Source organism: Callithrix jacchus, chromosome 13, assembly GCF_049354715.1.
Source record: "Callithrix jacchus isolate 240 chromosome 13, calJac240_pri, whole genome shotgun sequence".
In the NCBI taxonomy this organism is placed as follows: domain Eukaryota; kingdom Metazoa; phylum Chordata; class Mammalia; order Primates; family Cebidae; genus Callithrix; species Callithrix jacchus.
The window spans coordinates 119,226,511-119,249,146 of record NC_133514.1 but is presented as its reverse complement, the minus strand read 5'-3'; the positions used below and the strand labels follow the sequence as shown (position 1 = coordinate 119,249,146).

The following is a 22,636-nucleotide window of genomic DNA, read 5'->3' as shown; positions in this document are numbered from 1 at the left end:
GCGGGGGCGCCGTCCGGGAGGAGCGCGGGGCGCGGAGGGCGCGGCGTCCGCGGGCCCGGGCTCCGGCCAGGCCGCTTCCCCAGCGCCGACCCCGCGGCCCTCCCGCCCCTAGATGGGACACGGGGCGGCCACTTTCCCTCAAGTTTACCGCGGGCGGGCCGGCGGGGGCAGGGCGCGCGGAGGAGGCGGCCGCCCGCGCCCTCGCCCGCCTCCCTTCTCCCGCCTCCCGCCTCCCGCCTCCCGCCTCAGCCGCCGCCCGGCCCAGGAAAGTAGGCCCAGCGCGCGGAGGGGCCGGGCGGCGACTCGCCCGTATCATTCCGCCCGCGCTGCGGCCCGCCCGGCCAGTCGGCGGCGGCGGCGGCCCGGGTCTGCGCGGCCCCCGCCCCCGCCCCGCCGCTCCCGGCGCCCCCCGCGCCGCATCCGGGGACTGGCAGGGCGCGGGCCCCGCACCGGCCGCCGGCGGGGCGCGAGGGCGCGGCCGCGGGCCTTACCGGAGTCGCCGCGCGCCTTGCTCTCCCTGGGCTTCGGGGGGCGGCCCCGCGGCATCGTCGGCGGCCCGGCTCGCACCCACACCCACTCACACTCACACTCACACTCACACGCGGCGGCGGGGGCGCGCACGCGCGGGCACTGAGGCGGGAGCGCGCCCGGCCGGCGGCGGAGGCGGGCGGAGCGGCCCGTCGGCGAGCGGCCCGGTCCGAGCGCCGCTGGGCTCACGGGGGTAAGGCGCCCGAACGCGCGCACCGGAGCGCTCGAACCGCGCCGGCCTCGGCGGGTTCCATGGCCCGCGGGCCGCGGTGGGGGCGTTAGGCGCGGGCGCGGTGGGGGCGGGGGCGGCGCGGGGCGCATGCGCGACGCCGCGGGGCCTTCACGGACGGAGGAGAGCGCGGGGGTCACCGGGCCGGGCCGCGGGCCCCGGAGCTCGGCCGGGCGCCGCCGTGGCCTAGGTGCCTCGTGCGTGTTCGCGAGCTCGCGTGCGCGCCTCACCTCGGGCCCCAGCAGGGCCGGGAGGGCGGCCCTGCCCTAGTGCTGCGGAGGCCTGGGAGCCCAAACCCGGAACCGCCACCTGGGACTGGGAGGACGACCTGGCTAGAAGTCGGTAATGTTCCTTTCCCGGGGCAGCGCGTTGAAACGGACCGTTTCACGTGTGTCGCGCTTGTGTGTGGTTTCCTGCGCTAACTTGCACCAAGCGGTAACAGTAACAGCGCAGCGGCGGAGCGCCGGGTGGAGAGGCCGGCCGCGCCCGGGAAAGCGACCTTACTGTCACCCGAGCTGCAGCGCAGTGTCACACATTAAAGTGTGCAGTTTGATGCATCTTGATAGATGTCTCCGCTGTGACACCATCGCCGCAGTCAACAGTGAATATGTTCCTCCATCGCTCTGTGACCCATTCCCTCCTTCCCCCCTCCCCTCCCCTCCCACCCGTCTGCCTTCGGTCACTGTAGTTTGAATTTACTAGAGGTTTTAAATATTTCTCTTTTTACACGAAGTGGGTCGCGCTTTCTCATCATCCAGGTTGGAGTGCAGTGACACGATCAGGGTTCACTGTAGCCTCAAACTCCTGGGCTTAAGCAATCCTCCTGCCTCAGCCTCCTGAGTACCTGGGACTACATGAGCACTGCCATGCCTAGCTTATTTATTTTTTATTTTTTTTTTTTACAGATGAGGTCTCTCTGTGTTGCTCAGGCTGCTCTGGGGCTCCTGGCTTCAAGTGATCCTCTGCCTCAGCTTCCCAAAGTGTTGGGGTTACATGTGTGAGCCACAGTGCCCAGCCTTTTACTTGGTGTTTTATATAAATGGAATCATGAAGCATGTAGTCTTTGGGGAAGTGGAGGCTGTTCATTGAGCATGATTCTGTTGGAATTCGTATGTTTTTAAATACTTCAGTCCTTTTTCTTGCGCGGTGTCTAGGAGTCACTGTTGCTTACGCTTTCCCCCGCCCCCCAGCCCTCAATCTCATCAAAGATCTGTCTCCAATACAGAAACCAAATCCAAGCCACTCCCACATGTATTTCCCCCTGAGCCATGCTCTTTCACCTGGATGACAGGTACAGCTAGTGCCTGCTCATCCTCGCATCAGTTTTGTGTATAGCTATGCGAGTCTTCTCTCTCTGCCTTAAATGAGACAAATGCATCCCAGCTCTTTTGAATATTTCCAATTATGAAATGTTCCTTTTTATTTCTCATAATGCTTGATATTGTCAGCTTTGCCTCGTGAATAACACCGCCAGCTTTCCTGTGTGTACCTTTAAGTTGAGTTTAAGAAGTACGTGTGGATAATATTGGTTTGTTTGTTTGAGGCAGGGTCGGGCTCTGTTGCCCAGGCTGGAGTGTCTTGGCAACGCATGACACTGTCTCTGCTCACTGCACTCTCTGCCTCCCGGGCTCAAGTGATCCTCCCACCTCAGTACCCCTAGTAGCTAGGTCTATAGGGGCTCACCACTAGGCCCAGCTAATTTTTTTTTTAGATATGGGGTTTCGCCGCTTTGCCCAGGCTGTTTTCAATCTCCTGTGCTCAAGCATTCCACCCACCTGGCTTCCCAAAATGCTGAGATTATAGGCATGAGCCACCATACTCGGCCAAGTATTTTTTTAATCCAATTTGATAATCTTTGTCTTGAATGAGAGCAGTGGCTCCCAAATTTCCTGCACTTTAGAATAATCTGGAAAGCTCTTAAAAATCCCGGTGCCCTGTTCGTACCTCACATCAATAAATCTGACAGGAATGGGAACCATGCACTGGTGTTTTATTACTGTTTTTAAGGTCCGCAGGTAATTTCCCAGTGTACAGCAAAATTTAAGCGCTAGATCATTTAGTACATTTATACAAAGTAATTACTGATATTTACATTTAAAGATGTCTTTTTATACTTTCCATCTGTTTCATGTTCTTTTGTATGCTTTTCTTGCTTTTGAATTACTGATGTTTAAAAATTAGTAATTTTTAAATTACTGATAATTTGAGGCTGGGCGAGGTGGCTGACACCTGTAATCACAGCACTTTGGGAGGCCGAGGTGTGAGGGTCACTTGAGCTTAGGAGTTCTAGACCAGCCTGGGCAATATGGTAAAACTCCATCTCTACCAAAAATACAAAACATTAGCCAGGCATGGTGACGTGTGTCTGTGGTCCCAGCTACTCAGTAGGCTGAGGTGGGAGGATCCCTTGAGTCTGGGAGGAGACAGTGAGCTGAGATTGCATCACTGAACTCCAGCCTGGATTTTATTTATATATATAAATGCTTTAAGTATTATGTTTATGTATATACTGTATTACATGTATATGTACGTATATAAAGCTACATATATTATATGTAGCTAACATCTATAAATAGCCTTCAGTGGTACACTTGAGATGATAGCATGCGTCTTACAGATGTCTAATGTAAATTAGTATTTTTCCTCTTCCCAGACAATGCGAACAGATTATTAGGTATTTTAGTTATTTCTGTATTTAAAACTCCACAAGGCACATTACTGTTGATGTTCATTTCAATGGCCCACATACATGCCACTATTGCGTTTTATCCTTCTGTGACTTTCTAGGATCATTTCCCCTCCACCTGCAGTGCCCCCACTATTAATCCTTTAGAGGAGGTCTGCTGATCATCTCAGCTGTGTTTGTCTGAACGTCTGTATTAATTATTCTTAAAAAATATTCTAGATTGTCAGCTAGTTCCTTTCAGCACAATAATGGTGTAAGTTCACTGTCGTATGTATCCATGTTTACTGCTGTTTTTTGAAATAAATCTTTATTTTCCTGACTGCTTTTAAATGTTTCTCTGTCTTCAATTTTCTGCAGTTTTACTGTAGCTTCTCTGGATGTATATATATTTTTATTCTTTTTTGGGGGAATTGATTGGACTTAATGAATCTCTGGATTGTTGGATGTCTTCAATTTTGGAAAACTCTTGGCTATTATATATTCAAATAATGCTTCTGCCCAAATATCTCTCTTCTAACCTACCAGAGCTCTAATCAATCATGTCTGAGGCCAGGCGTGGTGGCTCACACCTGTAATCCCAGCACTTTAGGAGGCTGGGCAGGTGGATCACGAGGTCAGGAATTCAAAACCAGCCTGGCCAGGATGGTGAAACCCTGTCTCTACTAAAAATACAAAAATTAGCCAGGCTTGGTGGCGCATGTCTATAATCCCAGCCACTTGGGAGGCTGAGGCAGAAGAATCACTTGAACCTGGGAGGTGGAGGTTGCAGTGAGCTGAGATCACATCACTGCACTCCAGCCTGAGTGACAAAGGGAAACTCGGTATCAATTAAATGTTTTAGCCTCATGAGCCTAATTATTATTCCTAATAATTCTGTATGGAGTGACCGTGCATCTTTCTTTCATTTTTGGTCTCTGATTTGTACTAGTTTGTCTAGATATTTGCAAGAATGACTTCGAAAATTACTTACAAAAATAATTGAAGGTATAAGATGACATTCTTCAATAAAAGACTTCCGTCTGCTTCTGCCAGCCTCCTGGAGGCACTGGCATTCTGTGCCTGCCTTTTGTGTCATTTCAGGCTGGACAGCCTGCACCACCCAGTGACTCATGGATGGCCGTAGCCCAGTGCAGGAGCAGATTTGCTTCCAGTTTGCCCTTCCTCCTAGGTGCAGCCCATGGGGTTTTCAGCTCTCAGTTGTTAGCAGTTTCAGAGGGCCCCCAGCCTTGGCATTCTGGATTTAAAAAAACCACCTAGGCAAAAACAGCTTAGAAATTGTGATTTAGCTGTCTTCTCTCGGATTCTGGGCTGACAGTTTCTAACTATCTTGTGAGCACCGTTGCCCTCAGTAGGAACCTTAGTCAGATTCACCTAGGTAGTTGGCCACAACCAGGAGAGAAATGTCCTTATATCCATTCTCTAATTTGTGTCTGTCAGGCTCCCACCCACCTTCACCAACATGACTTCAGGGTCACAGTGATCTCCATGCTGCCAAACGCAGTGGTGCTTGCTCGTCCTCCGACCTGCCAGGTGCATCTGGTAGCTCGCCATGTTGGCTCTGACTTCACTGCTGTCCTTCTCCACCTTCTAGGGTGGTCCCCAGGTCTTCCCAGCCCCTTAACACTGTAGGGATCATTCCTGGGCTTCTGTACCCACTCTTTGATAATCTCAGTTACCTGCCTTCATGTAAAGGCCCTGTGCTGATGGCTGTCTACCTGCAGCTCCATCTAGCTGAACTCCAGGCTGCAGCCCGTAGAAGCAAGGAAAGAGCAAAACAAACAAAAGTTAGTCACACGTGCCTCAGGCATGTACATGGGAATACTCAGAGGGACAGTTCGAACTTGAGGTCTATTTATTTTTAAGACGGAGTCTCTGTCACCCAGGCTGGAGTGCAGTGGCGCAATCTCCATTCACTGAAACCTCTACCCCTGGGTTCAAGCGATTCTTATACCTCAGCCTCCTGAGTAACTAGGATTACAGGCATGTGCCACCATGCCAGCTAATTTTGCATTTTTAGTAGAGATGGAGTTTCACCATGTTGGCCAGGCGGGTCCTGAACTTCTTGCCTCGAGTGATTCACCTGCCTCAGCCTCTCAAAGTGCTGGGATTACAGGTGGGAGCCACCGCGCCTGGCCTTAAGGTCTAGATACCTAACTTAGTAGGGAAGAGGAGTGGGGAGAAAGGACACTTGTAGAAAATAAAATGACTTTTTGGAAAGATTAGGGACCCTTTAGAAAAACAGGATGGCCGGGCTCACTGCAGAGGTTGCAGTGAGCCAGTATCGCACCACTGCACTCCAGCCTGGGCGACAGTGAAACTCCTTAAAAAAAGAAAAGATAGGAAATCTGACAGTCTTGTGTCAATATCTGGGTGTGGCACTGGATCTTTATCACTGAGATTAGAGTTGCTTTGGGATGGATCTATGACAATTAAGTTCAGGCTCTGCTTTTAGTTAGATAAGGGATTTCACATATTTTAGTGCCTTTAAAAAACAAAATCAACTATTTTAGATCTAGGAGGCACAGCTGCAAGTTCCTTCCATGGGTGTATTGTGTGGTGCTGAGGTATCAGGCAGGTGTTCTAGTAAGCATGGTACCCGATAGGTGGTTTTCAACACTCGCCCCCTTCTTCTCTCCCCCCAGTAGTCCCAGTGTCTCTCGTCGCCATTTTTATGTCCATTATACCCAATGTTAGCTCCGTCTTATAAGTGAGAATGTGGTATTTGGGTTTTTTAATTTTTTTGGTTTTTTTTTGAGACGGAGTCTTGTCCTGTTGCCCAGGCTGGAGTGCAGTGGTTCGATGAGCTTGTCTCACTGCAACCTCCACCTCGTGGGTTCAAGCAGTTCTGCCTCAGCCTCCCAAGTAGCTGGGATCACAGGCGTGTGCCACCACACCCAGCTAATTTTTTTTTCTTGTTTAGTACAGACAGGGTTTCACCATGTTGGCTTGCCTGGTCTCAAACTCCTGACCTCAGGTGACCCACCTCGGCCTCTCAGAGTGCTGGGATCACAGGTGTGTGCCACCACACCCAGCTAATTTTTTTTCCTGTTTAGTACAGACAGGGTTTCACCATGTTGGCCTGCCTGGTCTCAAACTCCTGACCTCAGGTGACCCACCTCGGCCTCTCAGAGTGCTGGGATCACAGGTGTGTGCCACCACACCCAGCTAATTTTTTTTCCTGTTTAGTACAGACAGGGTTTCACCATGTTGGCCTGCCTGGTCTCAAACTCCTGACCTCAGGTGACCCACCTCGGCCTCTCAGAGTGCTGGGATCACAGGTGTGTGCCACCACACCCAGCTAATTTTTTTTCCTGTTTAGTACAGACAGGGTTTCACCATGTTGGCCTGCCTGGTCTCAAACTCCTGACCTCAGGTGACCCACCTCAGCCTCTCAGAGTGCTGGGATTACAGGCGTGAGCCGCCACGCTGGGCTGGTATTTGGTTTTCTAAATTTGCTTAGGGTAATGGCCTCCAGCTGTATCCATGTTGCTGCGAAGGACATGACTTAGTTCTTTTTTATAGCTACGTTAACTGTCTTCAGCTTGAAATAATATGCCAACATGGCATATTTTGGGGTGCCACATCCCTGCTTCCTTTCACTAGTCTCCTACCAGTCTCCCTGCTTCTTCCCTCTTGACCCCTTTCTCCAGTAAGAGAAGATGGAACATATCAGCATTTTTGAGGATTTTACGAGATAAAACATGTAAAGCATTTACTGAGTGGCAGATAGCACATTGCTCACTGATGAGAATTGCTGGTGACGTACATGAGTGTTGCTGGTGATGGTACAACATCACAGCAACTTCCACTGCCTCAGCCTCGTCAGTGGGTGGTCCTTCCTTTCCAGTATGAAAACTCACAAAAATCATGATTTTACTGATCACTTTTAGATATGAATGTCCTAAAGTCACTTTCAGCTAAGCTGGCCGAGCCTGGTGGCTCACACCTGTAATTGGGAGGCTGAGGCAGGTAGATCACTTGAGTCCAGGAGATCGAGACCAGCCTGGGCAACATGACAAAACCCCGTCTCTACTAAAAATACAAAAATTAGGCAGGCATAGTGGTGCACACCGGTAATCTCAACTACTAGGGAGGCTGAGGTAGGAGAATCAATCACCTGAGACCAGAGATGAAGGCTGCAGTGAGCTGAGGTCCTGCCACTGTACCCCATCCAGCTTGGGCAACAGAGCAAGACTGTGTCTCAAAAAAATAAAGTCTTGATTCAATCCAATATATTAATCAATTTTCCTCTTACTGATAAAAAGATATGTGGTAAAGGATACAAAGGAACTTCCCTTCCTCCCAGTTAGGACCACTTGTAGCTATTAAATATATTTCTGCCTGTTGGTGCTGCTAAAATCTCTTACTTCCTTGTCCTTCAGACAGAATGATTTTGGAGGACAGGGTTCATGTTTGTGTTTCCTGGAAATGCAGACCAAATACTGGACCCAGTGCATATTAGAAGCTGAATGAAGGAATGAACATGGTTGGGAGATGATGAAGATTGCATGGAGTAGCTGTAGTCTAAATGTGATCTCGAAGAGTAGGATGGCCGGGCGTGGTGGCTCAGGCCTGTAATCCCAGCACTTTGGGAGGCCGAGGTGGGCGGATTACAAGGTCAGGAGTTCGAGACCAGCCTGGCCAATATGATGAAACCCTGTCTCTACTGAAAAAATACAAAAATTAGCCAGGCATGGTGGCACACGCCTGTAGTCCCAGCTACTCGGGAGGCTGAGGCAGAAGAATCGCTTGAACCGGGGAAGTGGATATTGTAGTGGGCCGAGATCGCACCACTGCACTCCAGCCTGGGCAACAGAGAAAGACTGTGTCTCAAAAAAAAACACGAATTTTCTCAGGCAGAGAAGCAAGTAGTACAGAAGTTCTAGAGAAGAATCTCACTAAATAAGATGATTCGTTATAGAGTGAATGTGAAACTGGCTCATTAAATGAGAGAGTAAGATGTGCAGCGATTTGAACAGCAGACATGGTAGTTTGCATTTACTCTCACTGTCACTCAGGAGATCTTTTCGGCATTGATCAGAGCATGGCCCGACCATATCTAAAAACAGAACTGGGACTCACAACTTCTAGCAGCCTGCCCAGGACAGCAAGCCCTTGTCTACAATAATCAACCCAGGAAGCCAGGTTGCTAGCTCCAGGGACCATCGGGGAAGCTCAGCAACAAATTCTGTAACGATCCACCAGGACTTGATTGTTAATTGACAGTTTTCCTCATTTTTGTCCCCGCTTCCAACTCAGGACCAAATATGCCCCACTAACCAGTCACATGGGAGGCTCCTGTTCCAGGGAGCCGCCTTCAGCTTTCCCAGGCTGACAGCCTCCAATTAGGGCATGCCTGGGGCCTTCACTGTTTTCCACCACAGAGCTTTCCCCTCCTCTGCGTGCTTTTGAATCCTGCCAGAATCCAAGTGACGTTGGCCGATTCCCTTGCTACAGCAAGTAAAGAATAAATTGGCCGGGCGTGGTGGCTCACGCCTATAATCCGAGCACTTTGGGAGGCCGAGGTGAGTGGATTACCTGAAGTCAGGAGTTCAAGACCAGCTGACCAACATTGGGGAAACCCTGTCTCTACTAAAAATGCACAAGTCAGCTGGGTGTGGTGGTACATGCCTGTATTCCCAGCTACTAGGGAGGCTGAGGCAGGAGAAGTGCTTGAACCTGGGAAGTGGAGGTTGCAGTGAGCCCAGGTTGTGCACTCCACCCTGGGCATCCAGTGAAACTCTATCTCAAAAATAAACAAATCGTCCTTGATTTTCTCATGTGGTTGGTCTTTATTTCCACATAGTACTGCGTGCGGAATTGTCATCTTCACAACGGTCCTTTACCTGGCCCTGGTAGGTGGTGTAGAATCAGAAGCAGGGCCTTGGGCAATAAGACTGACGAGGCCAGATCAAGGTGAGAACACGTGGAAACGGCCTGAATAACCTCCAGCTGAGCTTCGTAAGGACTGCTGCATCACTTCCGGGGAGGGAGTCAGGAGCCTGCCTCAGCCCTTAAACTTTGGGGGACGTAGTTAACTCCGGTGGTGGTCTCCGTATTTCTCTTACTTTGTAGGTAATGATGGCTTCTTTTTGGCTTTTATTTTCGGTGCCAAAAAAAAAAAAGCTATGAAGTTAAAAATCATAAATCTCCAAAGAATAATAAGAAATTTCCACATACCAGATTTCTAGTCTGTTGTCAGTACTCATCAAAGCTTCTTTGAAAATAGATACAGGCCAGCGTGGTGGCTCAGGCCTGTAATCCCAGCACTTTGGGAGGCCAAGGCCGCAGGATGGCTCCAGTTTAGGGGTTCAAGACCAGCCTGAGCAACATGGTGAAACCCCGTCTTTACTAAAAATACAAAAATTAGCCAGGCATGGTGGCATGTGCCTGTAATTCCAGCTATGTGAGAGGCTGAGGCATGAGAATCACTTGAACCTGGGAGGTGGAGGTTGCAGGGAATCAAGATCACGCCACTGCACTCCAGCCTGGGCAACAGAGCAAGACTGTCTCAAAAGAAAAATTAAGACCCAGTGCAGTGGCCCATGCCTGTAATCCCAGCACTTTGGGTGGCCAAAGTAGGAGGCTCTCTTGAGCCCCGGAGTTGGACACCAGCCTCAACAACATAACGAGAACTTGTCTACTTTAAAAAAAAAAAAAAAAAATTGGCCGGCGTGGTGGCTTATGCCTGTAATCCTAGCACTTTGGGAGGCCGAGGTGGGTGGATCACCTGAGGTCAGGAGTTCAAGACCAGCCTGGCCATCATGGTGAAACCCTATCTTTAAAAAAAAAAAAGTCAGACATGGTCACAAGTGCTTGCGGTCCCAGCTATGTGAGAGACTGAGACGGGAGGATCGCTTGAGCCCAGGAGGTCGAGGCTGTGCTGAGCTGTGATCATACCACTGTACTCCAGCCTGGGCAACAGAGTGAAACCTTGTCTCAAGAAAAAAAAAACTATATATATATATATATATATTCATGATGCTTGTTAATAAAGGAAGGCTTTATTGAAGCAAGCTGGGACATGACCTTTACTCAAGGGATCACTTTCTAGGGAAAAAAGTAGAGACCACTTTGCAATGGGGCACAGAGATTGGGCTCAACTCCAAATACAACAAGAAAAAGTGGGAATTTATAGCTAAGGAGAAGGTGAAAAGTCACTGGATGGAAACTTACTGAGACAGGAAAGGTGAGGGGGACTGACTAAACCAACCTCTCAGGACCCGCAGAGGGCAGGCCAGAGACATGAGACATCTGGGGGAGGGTGGAGGATAAGGAGCCTGATCGGACATCCAGGGCGGGGGGTGTAGCTAAACTGGCTGATCAGGACTCTTGCTAAAACTGGACGATGCAGAGACAGCACAGAAGTCCAGGAAGTCGGGACCTAGTTGGAAAAGCACCCGGATGCTAGAATGGAGAGAAGAGAAGAAGAGAGCAAAAGGAAGAAGCACCCGAGGAGCCTGCCTGGAATTTGTGGGGGAGGCAATCTCCGGCACTAGGAGGAGGAGGTAACGCCCTGGGCGTTGGTGCTCAGCGCTCCTGGGAAGCCTATAAAGATAAGGTGGAAAAAGTGCCTTCTTCCTTAACCCACCCCTTACCCACAAGCCCCCAGGGGCATGGCAGTACCTGTGCTCCTCTTCCTTCAGCTGGCCTCCGTGGGGAAGGAACACGAATGCTTTTCACTTGAGGTTAATGGGACTCCTACCATGGAGCGTCAAGCAGTGTGAATGGGATACAGCGATGAAAAAGAAACCACCCCGGCTGGGTGCGGTGGCTCAAGCCTGTAATCCCAGCACTTTGGGAGGCCGAGGCAGGTGGATCACGAGGTCAAGAGATCCTGGTCAACAAGATGAAACCCCGTCTCTACTAAAAATACAAAAAAATTAGCTGGGCATGGTGGCGCGTGCCTGTAATCCCAGCTACTCAGGAGGCTGAGGCAAGAGAATTGCCTGAACCCAGGAGGCGGAGGTTGCGGTGAGCCTAGATCCCGCCATTGCACTCCAGCCTGGGTAACAAGAGCGAAACTCCGTCTCAAAAAAATATTAATAATAATAATACAAAAATTAGCTGGGGATGGTGGCACGCGCCTGTAGTCTCAGCTACTCGGGAGGCTGAGGCAGGAGAATTGCTTGAACCCGGGAGGCGGAGGTTGTAGTGAGCCGAGATTGTGCCACTGCACTTCAGCCTGGTGACAGTGAGACTCTGTCTCAAAAAAAAAAAACCACCCCTAGTCTTAAGAAACTTGCAGGTTTTGTGGGAAAGGGAGTGGCAGCAAATACAACGATACAAGGGGAAAGGAAAGTGGAACTGGAGAAGTCAGCCTGTGGGCTCCCTCCCAGAGCCCCAGGACCCCAAGGAACCAGGCCGGGTTTTGAAGTCTGGTAAAGTGCAGTGCATAGGCGAGAATGGAAGGAGATGCCTTCAGCTTCAGAGATGTTTGCTGGGATCATAATTGTGGCTTCGAAAATCAAGACCCCTTGGACACTGGGAAAAACCTACATGCACGCAGTTGCTCTGGGAGCATTAGCAGTCAAGTGGCTTCTGCTTTTTATTCTGCATAATTAAAATACCTCCATGAAATTTTACTCTAATAACTTATTTTAAAAGGATGTCAAGTTAATGGAATGCGTTCTTAGGTTTTCAAAACTTAGCAACTCCAGGGTTACCAAGGGCCTGCTTACTGTTTAGAGGATGTGACTCCTACTTCCTTTTCATGGTTGTAAGGACTGGGATTTCAAAGAGTTTCTGGGAGCTGAGCTGCAGGAGTCCGCAGGCCACCTATTAGAAATGTGTACGCTCCTCTGCAAACATGCCCGTGGGGGATCCTTGGCTCTCTCTGCGGGGGTGCATTGCATGTGCACCTGCTGGGAAGGAAGGATCTGTCAGAACTGCCATCAAAGCCACGGCAGGCCTCCCAGGGTGGTGCAAACAGCCGGCTTCCTCATCCCTACTTCAAGCATGGTGACCTCGGTCCTCGGACTCCGAGATGCCTGGATGAGTGTGATCGGGCTGACATTGCTCTTATCTGGAATTCTTTTAGGCTGATAGGAGATCACTTCTTTTCTTTCTGTCTTTTTTTTTTTTTTTTTTTTGAGACAGGTCTTGTTTTGTCAACCAGGCTAGAATGCAGGTTCAAGTGATCCTTCCACTTCATCCTCCCAAGTAGCCTGATTAGCTGAGAACAGATGCTCACCTCCACACCCGGTTATTTTGTGTACTTTCTGTAGCAATGTGGTTTCACCATGTTGTCCAGTCTGGTCTTGAACTCCCAAGCTCAAGGGATCCTCCCGCCTCAGCCTCCCAAAGCATTGGGATTCCAGGTGTCAGCTGCCATGCCCAGCTACCCAGGAGATCACTATTTCTTGCCATAAATCCATCCAAAACTATGAGTTAATTTGTCCACTCAATATTGATTTGTTATTCCTGACTGCAGCCAACAACACTAAATGCTTCCCCTGCCTCAAGCTCTGCGCTAGGTCCTGGAACATTCCCATCAACTTGCTTCTCTGCCTGCTGGCAGGTGAGGTCACGTCATAAGAACTTCCAATAGCAAAAAATGAGAAGATGTACAACAGATATGGGACTCTTTGTAACATGCACCCGGCGTAGGGTTTAGGAGCAGACGTGGACGGCCCTGAAGAGGGTCCTGTACACGCCAGTGGGCCTATAACAGAGAAAACACAACCTGGACAGGCGCGATGGCTCTCGCCTGTAATCCTAGCACTTTGGGAGGCTGAGGCAGGTGGATCACCTGAGGTCAGGAGTTCAAGACCAGCCTGGCCAACACAGTGAAACTATGTTGGTCTCTACTAAAAATACAAACAATTACTTTAAAAATACGAAAATTAGCCGGCCATGGCGTGGGCTTGTAATCCCAGCTACTTAAGATGCTGAGGCAAGAGAATCACTTGAACCTGGAAGGTGGAGGTTGCAGTGAGCCGAGATCGTGCCACTGCAGTTCAGCCTGGGTGACGGAAGGAAAGAGGGAAGGAAGGAAGGAAGGAAGGAGAGAAGGAGGGAAGGAGGGAGGGAGGGAGGGAAAGAGGAAAGGAAGGAGGGAGGGAGGGAAGGAAGGAAGGAAGGAAAACACAGAACCCACAGCACAGCCACAGGTGGTTGTCCAAGTTGTATCTCTGCTGGCATTGACCCTTCACACCTTCCTCTTGCGGCCCCTTCCCAGGGCACCTCCCTCGGTCTTCTTCGGGGCCACTCGGACGCCCAGGCTCCTCTGCAGTGCACCCCCATGGGATTTACCTGGTGATTTTTTTTTTTTTTTTTGAGACGGAGTCTCACTCTGTCGCCCGGGCTGAACTGCAGTGGCATGATCACAGCTGACTGCAACCTCCGCCTCCCAGGTTCAAGTGATTCTCCTGCCTCAGCCTCCCAAGTAGCTAGGATTACAGGTGCCCCCCACCACGCCCAGCAGACTTTTGTATTTTTAATAGAGACAGGATTTTGCCATGTTGGACAGGCTGGTCTCGAGCTCTTGACCTCAGGTGATCTGCCCACTTCGACCTCCCAAAGTGCTAGGATTACAGGTGTGAGCCACTGCTCCTGTAATTCTTAATCAGGTAAGACTCAGCCTCAACTCCAATAGTTGAAGCAGGGATGGAATTAAATTCAGCCTCTTCCTATTATTTTATGCATGTGGGTAGAGTGTGTGTGTGTGTTGTGGATGGAGGAGTGGGAAAGGCACATGGTCCACCAGACCACAGAATGTTGTATAGTCAGAAATCAGGTTACCCTTTGAGAAGGAAACTACTGAGAATCAACCCAAAGGGAATTAAATGAAGGCCGTAAAAGGAATGTGGGGACTTAGTAAGCATGGGGCTGAGAAGACGACCAGCACAGGTGATTCCAGCAGTCTAGGGAAGCTGCTCCCTGATGTAGCCAAGGACCCAGGCTCCCATGTCACAGTCTGTCATTGTAAAATCACCAAAACCTATTCAACAAGATCATCATCTGTCTGAAAGTTAAACTGAATTTTAATATACTATGACACTCTTGGTCATATTTTTAGGGTTAACCTAAGGGGCTACTCAGCTTGGAGCCTGAACAAAGAGAAGTCAGGATGAAACTTCTGTGCAAAGGAGACATCAAATTTGGGGACCATGAACGTCTCGAGCAATGGAGTGACAAGGTCCGAGGTCGCCCAGCGATTTTCCAGTGTTCCTCAGCACCCTCAGCTTTTCTCAGACTGTATTCAGCGGCTCTTAACTCAGAGCGACTTTGCCTCTCGGGACATTTGGCGATGTCGGGAGGCATTTTTGGTTGTCACACCTGGGAGGAGGCGCTACTGGGAGGACACGCCGTCAGTAGGGACCAGCAGTGCCACAAAACCTCCCCGCAGTCACAGAACAACCCCTCCCATGAAGAGTGACCTGGCTGGGGCCGGAGATGGTTGCTGTACCTGGAGGTGCAGCCAGTCAGCCAGGAGGACAAAGCAGTATTTGTGGACTGAGCAGAGAGGGTCCAGGGCAGATCCTCGGTGTGTACCCATGAGGGCCCCGGGCGGGGCAGAGGAGGTAGGGGTGCGGAGTCAGAGGTGTGCTCCTGAACACAACCAACAAGGGGCAGCTTCATGGAGCTGCAAGCCTGGCCCTGAGCATGGCAGGGCGGTCTGGGCAGGCCTACAGAACAGGGCGCCGACCTTACTTAGGAGTCACAAGGCCTGCCTTACTCAGGTGGACCCACGCATGTCCAGGAGTCACAAGGCAGCTGTTGCAACACGGTGCCTGGCCTACTTGTGATTGTGTGTGTTTTTATACATAATGTTGTGGTTTTCATGAACAAGCAGTGGAGGCTGGCTAGGTAGTCCCAGGCCTGCTACTCACCCAGAGGGGCCCTGTGCCCACCTTGGGCCTCATGCTCTCCTCAGACGAGAGCCCAGGGAGTGGAAGACGTCCCTCCCTCCTGTTTGCATTCTCTCCTGCCCTCTCTCTGCCTCTGCTTTTTTAAAATTTTCTTTTGTTGTTTTTTTTTTTTCTTGCGGAGCTCAAAACAAGCAAGCCTCTGCTTTTAAGAAACACCTGTTACACTCCTGCATGCCAGGCACTGTGGGTTAAGTATCACGTTAAGCCTACGGAGCCATCAGGAAGCGTGAGCACTCATGTCTGCCTCTGTCCTGAGTGTGCACAGAGCACACGCAGCCTACGGAGCCATCAGGAAGCGTGAGCACTCATGTCTGCCTCTGTCCTGAGTGTGCACAGAGCACACGCAGCCTATGGAGCCATCAGGAAGCGTGAGCACTCATGTCTGCCTCTGTCCTGAGCCTACACAGAGCACACGCAGCCTACGGAGCCATCAGGTAGCGTGAGCACTCATGTCTGCCTCTGTCCTGAGTGTGCACAGAGCACACGCAGCCTACAGAGCCATCAGGAAGTGTGAGCACTCATGTCTGCCTCTGTCCTGAGCGTGCACAGAGCTTCTGATCAGATTCTCCTAGGCCCCCACATTTGAGAATAGCTAGTCTTGAGGGTTCTGGTGAAGGATTCTTCTAGGTGGCTTTTAAGAATATTCCAAACCTTAAAATTTAATTGATTATCTGAGGCCGGGCACAGTGAATATTCCAAACCTTAAAATTTAATTGATTATCTGAGGCCGGGCACAGTGAATATTCCAAACCTTAAAATTTAATTGATTATCTGAGGCCGGGCACAGTGAATATTCCAAACCTTAAAATTTAATTGATTATCTGAGGCCAGGCACAGTGGCTCACGCCTATAACCCCAGCACTTTGGGAGACTGAAACAGGCGGATCACCTGAGGTCAGGAGTTGGAGACCAGCCTGGCCAACATGGGGAAACCCCATCTCTAGTAAAAATACAAAAATTAGCCAGGCGTGGTGGCACACATCTGTAGTCCCAGCTACTCGGGAGGATGAGGTGGGAGAATCACTTGAACCTGGGAGGTGGAGGTTTGCAGTGAGCTGTGAGTGTAGCTAATTGGTGCATAGATGAAAGCACAGTGTGTGATGTTTCCTAGAGAACACTGAGTTCCCTGAGTCATAGGACGCTCTCCGAGTGTGTAGGCCAGGGTTTTGAGGAGGGTAGATGGATGTGCCCCGCATTTTCCTGGCTGCCTCTCCCTTCCCCTTTCTCCCTGCTCCCGGAGACTTCTTTGTGGATTCTTTCCCAGGACTTGGTCTGAATTCCCTGATAGACGTTCTCCTGGCCGGATGACCCCTTTGCAGCACTCAGGAACTGCCTGCCCCTCCACTGTCTCTGATTGGCCTCTCCTCTCATTCAACTAAGGCCCCAGGCTGGGGAGGGATGCCGTCCCCAGCATGAAGTGGGCCCTTAAGTTGTCAGCCGACTAAGTTCACTCTGAGTGACTAAGCACTTTTCTGTTCTGAAGTCACAAAGCATCTTCGCTCATTTCCTCTTCCTCAGCAGGGGACATACGTTCCAGAGGCAGCAGCCTGCACGACTGCATTACATTTCGAAGACATCCGTTTGTCCTCATGGAGATCGCATTGACGTGGTAACCTCTGGGTCCATGAATGACCCTAATCCTCAGCAGAAGTGGACTCACGCTGGCACAGTCTGCTTTGTTTTATTGTGACGCATGGCACATTCTAGGTTTTGGTGAATAAAAACTAACAAACTGAAGTAATTCATGTAAAATTAAAATAGATATTTCAGCTGTTCTTAACTTTTTAATATAGATACACAGTCTTATGATATAGAAAATGGAAAATACTCTTCGAAAAGCTCTATTTTGGTAGATGATTTGCATAAAGGGCGTATGGACAGCACAAGTCCACAGCACAGTTGACAACAGACGACATGACCTGTTACACAGGCACAAAGTGCAGGTGAGCAAGCACCTTGATTCTTTTTTTTTTTTTTTTTTGAGACGGAGTCTTGCTGTTTCAGGCTGGAGTGCAGTGGCACGATCTCAGCTCACTGCAACCTCTGCCTCCAGAGTTCAAGCCATTCTCCCACCTCAGCCCCCTGAGTAGCTGGGATTACAGGTGTATGCCACCACACACAGCTAATTTTTATATTTTTAGTAGAGACGGGGTTTCTCCATGTTGGCCAGGCTGGTCTCGAACTCCTGACCTCAGGTGATCCGCCTTCCTCGGCCTCCCAAAGTGCTGGGATTACAGGTGTGAAGCACTGCGCCTGGCCAAAGCACCTTTTTTCTTTATCTCCTATGTTTGAAATTAAAATGTAAAAATGTGTAAACATTCTTATTTAATTAACAAGTGGTGAGTCATTTTTAGTAAATGGACCTAAATACCTTAAGAAACTGTCAGAGAGATGAAGCTAGCATGAAAAGCCCTTTGGGACGCCTGGAAGGAACCTGTTTGCAATGACAACGTAATGTGGGTGGTGCCTGTTTGCGCTCAGAAATTCCAGTGGGGTTTTCAGAGTGCCCTGGTCACTGTCTTCCTTCTCCCAGGACTCCGATGCCACTTTCCTCCTCCATCCTCTGGTGTCTGTCTGCTTTTCTGTTCCCCCCATTTCCACATTAGGACTCTCCTGTGTCGTTCATTCATCCCCTTTCGTTCATGCATTTCCCACGGCATCGACATCAAAGCCCCTTACTGCACCTGAACTCAGTCGTGTGAATGAGGACTGCAGTGCTGTTAGGGATGTCATCTCCCTGTTTACTTAGAGTTATGTCGAAACCTCAGCTGTAGGACTGATGGATACTGATAACTTGTCTATGGCACCAACATTGGCTTAACTGCCTGTACTAATATAACAGGAAACTGAACTATTTGCACTGAACCGAATTCTCCTACATTTACAACTCATATAACTTGCAGCTTCCTGGACAGGCAACAGACAGTCGCAAGCCGCATTATATCCAAGTATGTAACACTTTACATGTGTAACTTACATCATTTTCAGAACGTGAATGCTTCAAGTGGCATATTAGACATTAATAATTTAAGCAGGTAAATAATAAAAGAAGTCATTAAAATCTTTGTTCCATCAATTCATATTAGCTGTATATGTTCTCAAGTCTCAAAGACAAGGTATAATTTCAAAGAAAATTTTTAAAATATTTAAAAATTAGCACAGTATAGTTCTCATTCAATAAGTTAAATGGGTAATTAATTGGCATTGTATTTCAATAGAAACAAAACGCTTTCTAGAGAGTTATTCTGTATAAAATGGTAATAATGCCCATAATTTTCTAAATGGAGTTTGCAGAAAGGGCTCATTTTTGACATAAACATAATTTTCATTGCTGTTTCCCTTGAAGACAAATGTTTCCTTCACTGAAATAAGACTTTCGGAAACTGTTTAATTATTTTACATTGCCAATTATGTCACCTTCCTTGAGTACCCTCATTAATTACCACATGGGCATTGGGACCTCAGAAGTGTTTGATGTTTTCTTAAGTTCTTTAAGCTCTTTTTTTTTGTTGTTGACATGGAGTCTCACTGTGTGGCTCAGGCTAGAGTGCAGTGGCGTGATCTCGGCTCACTGCAACCTCTGCCTCCCAGGTTCAAGCGATTCTCTTGCCCCACCTTCCTGAGTAGCAAGGATTACAGGCTCGAAACACCTCGACAGGCTAATTTTGGTATTTTTAGTAGAGCCAGGGTTTCGCCATGTTGCCTGGGCTAGTCTCAAACTCCTGACCTCAAGTGATCCACCAGTCTGTTCTTCGATTTCTTAATATAGAGTCTGAAAAGAGGGTTTCAGTCTGGGATTAAGTGCCTATTTATTTATTTATTTTTGAGACGGAGTCTCGCTCTGTCCCCCAGGCTGGAGTGCAGTGGATCTCGGCTCACTGCAACCTCTGCCTTCCGGGTTCAAGCGATTCTCCTGCTTCAGCCTCCGGAGTATCTGGGATTATAGGCGCGCGCCACCACACCCGGTTAATTTTGTAATTCTAGTAGAGATGGGGTTTCGTCATGTTGGTCAGGCTGGTCTCGAACTCCCGACCTCAGGTGATACGCCCACCTCAGCCTCCCAAAGTGCTGGGATAACACGTGTGAGCCAGTGCACCTGGCCAAGTGCCGCGCGGGAGGAAGCTGCCTCGCACGGGCCACTGCCGCCACCTGGCGACCGGCCGCGGCACGACACCCTGGACCGCCTCCTAACAACAGGAGCCGCGGGCTTCTTGGAGCGCCCCTGCTCGTCGTGGCCGCGCGTCTCAGCGCCCCTTCTGTGGGCTGCCGGTCTCACCCCCACTCCCACGTGGGCCCGGGTTCCCTCTGGGTTAAAAGCAGGGACCCTGCAGGGCTTACTCATCCTAAAAACCACCCTAATCCTGCTGGAGCCCTGGTTCAGGAGCCCTGAACCCTGCTCGCCCTGGCCCTGGGGAGGGTACCCCAACCCGCCACCCCGCACCCCAGAGCAGACCCGGGGCTAATTTTCCCCGTAGCCCTGAATGACCCCCGCACACCGTGGGCACTTTCCCGTGGCTGGCCTGACTCCCACACCTGCAGCCCCTTTCCCCAGCCCCTCAGCTGCTTTCAACGCCAGTATTCACACTGCGCCTGTCACGGTCATGCGTGGTCCCCACGCAGTCCACGCCCCCATTCTATTGGATCGCCCAGAGGCCTCAGTGGAGGGCTGTGCTTTTTCCTTTTTTTCCTTTCTTTTTTTTTTAGACCGAATCTTGCTCTGTCGCCAAGGTGGAGTGCAGTGGCGCCATCTCGGCTCACTGCAGCCTCCACTGCCTGGGTTCAAGCGATTCCCCTGCCTCAGCCTCCCGAGTAGCTGAGAGTACAGGCCCACGCCACCATACCTGGCTAATTTTTTGTATTTTTAGTAGAGACAGGGTTTCACTATGTTGGCCAGACTCGTCTCCAACTCCTGACCCCATGATCCGCCCACCTCAGCCTCCCAAAGGGCTGGGATTACAGGCGTGAGCCACCGCGCTAGGCCAGGATGTACTTTTTTTCTCTTTTTTTTTTTTGTTTGGGGAGACAGTCCTGCTCTGTCGCCCAGGCTGGAGTGCAGTGGCACCATCTCAGCTCACTGCAACCTCCACCTCCCAGGTTCAAGCTATTTCTTGCCTCAGCCTCCAGAGTAGCTGGGCCTACAGGCACCTGCCACCACGCCTGGCTAATTTTTTTAGAGATGGGGTTTTGCTATGTTGGCTAGGCTGCTCTTGAACTCCTGACCTCAAGCAATCCACCTGCCTCGGCCTCCCAAAGTGCTGGGATTACAGGCATGAGCCACCCTGCCCAGCCAAGGCCTTGCACTTTCTTACACGAGGTGAGCAGATTGGAGAATATACCTAATAGTTCAAGAAACTATGATCTGGGAATCTGAATTTGAGTTCACTCCAGAGGTCTTCAGTTTCACAGATTCCAAATTGAACTAAATCCTGACATTGGTCTAAAGTTTGTTGAATGAAGTTTAGCCTAAAGCTGCCTCCTAACCCATTTGAAGTTCGGGCTTCTCTGTAGGTCTTGTGAACTGTATAGGAAGTGGAGGTGTGAAGAGACCATAGCCGACACCTGTTCTGGCCAATCAAATGTAGCCGACTGTGTGAACTGTGTTTAAGTAAGGCAAACGCTGAGGGGTAACCAACCCGGCTGTTTCTGTACCTCACTTCCTTTTCTGTACATCTCTTTCTCTTTCTGCCCATAAATCTTCCACCGCGCGGCCGCGCTGGAGTCTCTGTGAACCTACCGTGATTCTGTGGGTTGCCCGATTCGCAAATCGTTCGTTGCTTAATTAAACTCCTTTAAATGTACTTTGGCTGAAGGTTTTTTTTTTTTGAGATGGAGTTTCGCTCTTGTTACCCAGGCTGGAGTGCAATGGCACGATCTCGGCTCACCACAACCTCTGCCTTCTGGGTTCAAGCAATTCTCCTGCCTCAGCCTCCTGAGTAGCTGGGACTACAGGCACGCACCACCATGCCCAGATAATTTTTGTATTTTTAGTAGAGACAGAGTTTCACCTGTTGACCAGGTGAAACCTTGTGATCCACCCGCCTCGGCCTCCCAAAGTGCTGGGTGGGATCACAGGCGTGAGCCACCGCGCCCGGCCTGAAGTATTTCTTATATCAAGTTGAAACTGTCTGGAGCAGTTCCAGGGATAAACTTAGTTTGGCACCTGAGAAAACAGAAATAATATGATAGTGAAGATAGTATTCATAAGGACTTATAACAAGTAGATAGATAAAATGGCTGCTAAATCCAATCTGAAATTTGTAGTGATACCAGGCAACCTCATCTCATGACTTTCTCAAGAAGCACTTGGCAGCCCAAGAAAATGGACACAGTTCCACATGACAGGGATCATTGAAGGGGCTGTGTGAGGACCAGCAAGGAGCTGATGGGGGCTGGGGGAAGGGGCTGGGGGAAAGTCAGGTTGCTAACAAGAGCGTGATTTCAAAAGGCACAGTCAGCTTCTCTGAAATAAGGAAGAGTGTTATTCAAATGTAACCTCCCAATGGGTTCACCTTGCCCGCTGCCTAGACAGTCGATTTATCCAGACAGGGAGACTGTAATAGAGGAAGAGTAATTCACATAGAGCTGGCCGTGCAGGAGACGGAAGTTCCACTATTATGCAAATCAGTCTCCCTGCACATTCGGGGAGCAGAATTTTTAAGAACAACTTGGTGGGTGTGGGAAGCCAGTGAGCTGGGAGTAAATCATAGGGAGGTGAAGCTGTCTTCTGGTGCAAAGTCAGTTCCTGGGTAGGGACCACAAGATCAGATGAGCCAGTTTATCAATCTGGGGGCTGCCAGCTGATCCACCCAGTGCAGCATCTGCAAAATAGCTCAAGCACTGATCTTAAGAGCAGCTTAGGGGGTGTCAGAATCGTGTAGCCTCGAGCTGCATGACTCCTAAACTATAATTTCATTTCATTGGAATGGCGTGATCTTGGCTCACTGCAACCTCCGCCTCCCGAGTTCAAGGAATTCTCCTGCCTCAGCCTCCCGAGTAGCTGGGATTACAGGTGGCCACCACCAAGCCTGGCTAATTTTTGGATTTTTCGTAGAGACGGGGTTTCACCATGTTGGCCATGCTGGTCTTAAAACGCCTGACCTCAGGTGATCTACCCGCCTCAACCTCCCAAAGTGCTGGGATTACAGGCATGAGCCACCGCACCTGGCTGTTTATCTCTTTTTAATAAAATATTTCATTGTGTTATCATTGGATTCTCACAGCACCATTTGAGGTAGACGAGGGGTGTTAATCCAGTTTAACACACTCGCTCAATTTGTGGAAAGCGAACAGCAAAGCTGTTCTCCAGAGACGCTCCGATGC

At 49.9% G+C, this 22,636-nt stretch overlaps 1 protein-coding gene and 1 long non-coding RNA gene across 10 annotated transcripts in view; one reads left to right on the top strand and one right to left on the bottom strand.

Annotated features, from left to right (window-relative positions):
* Window positions 1-1,164, bottom strand: part of ZNF236 (zinc finger protein 236) — a 161,687-nt gene extending 160,523 nt beyond the window's left edge. For 6 of the 7 annotated variants that reach the window (XM_078348280.1, XM_078348283.1, XM_054244334.2 and 3 more), the window contains exon 1: window positions 492-597. Coding sequence is in view for 1 of the 7 variants with exons in the window: in XM_054244331.2 (XP_054100306.2) it covers window positions 492-546 (55 nt within the window). In the remaining 6 variants the exon portion in view is untranslated. Of the gene's footprint in view, window positions 1-491; window positions 598-987 lie in introns of those variants that run through there. The other variant, XM_078348282.1, reaches the window with a different exon arrangement.
* LOC144579083 (uncharacterized) lies at window positions 596-21,269 on the top strand. Of its 3 annotated transcripts, none has more exons than XR_013525955.1 (4): window positions 596-721; window positions 13,889-14,014; window positions 14,464-14,931; window positions 16,835-18,371. It is a non-coding gene; the product is annotated as an uncharacterized LOC144579083 (long non-coding RNA). The 3 variants fall into 3 exon arrangements; XR_013525954.1 differs by lacking the exons at window positions 596-721; window positions 13,889-14,014 and adding exons at window positions 850-1,099; window positions 21,143-21,269 and having other exon boundaries at window positions 16,835-17,259; XR_013525953.1 differs by lacking the exons at window positions 596-721; window positions 13,889-14,014 and adding an exon at window positions 850-1,099.
* The last annotated feature ends 1,367 nt before the right edge of the window (window positions 21,270-22,636 follow it).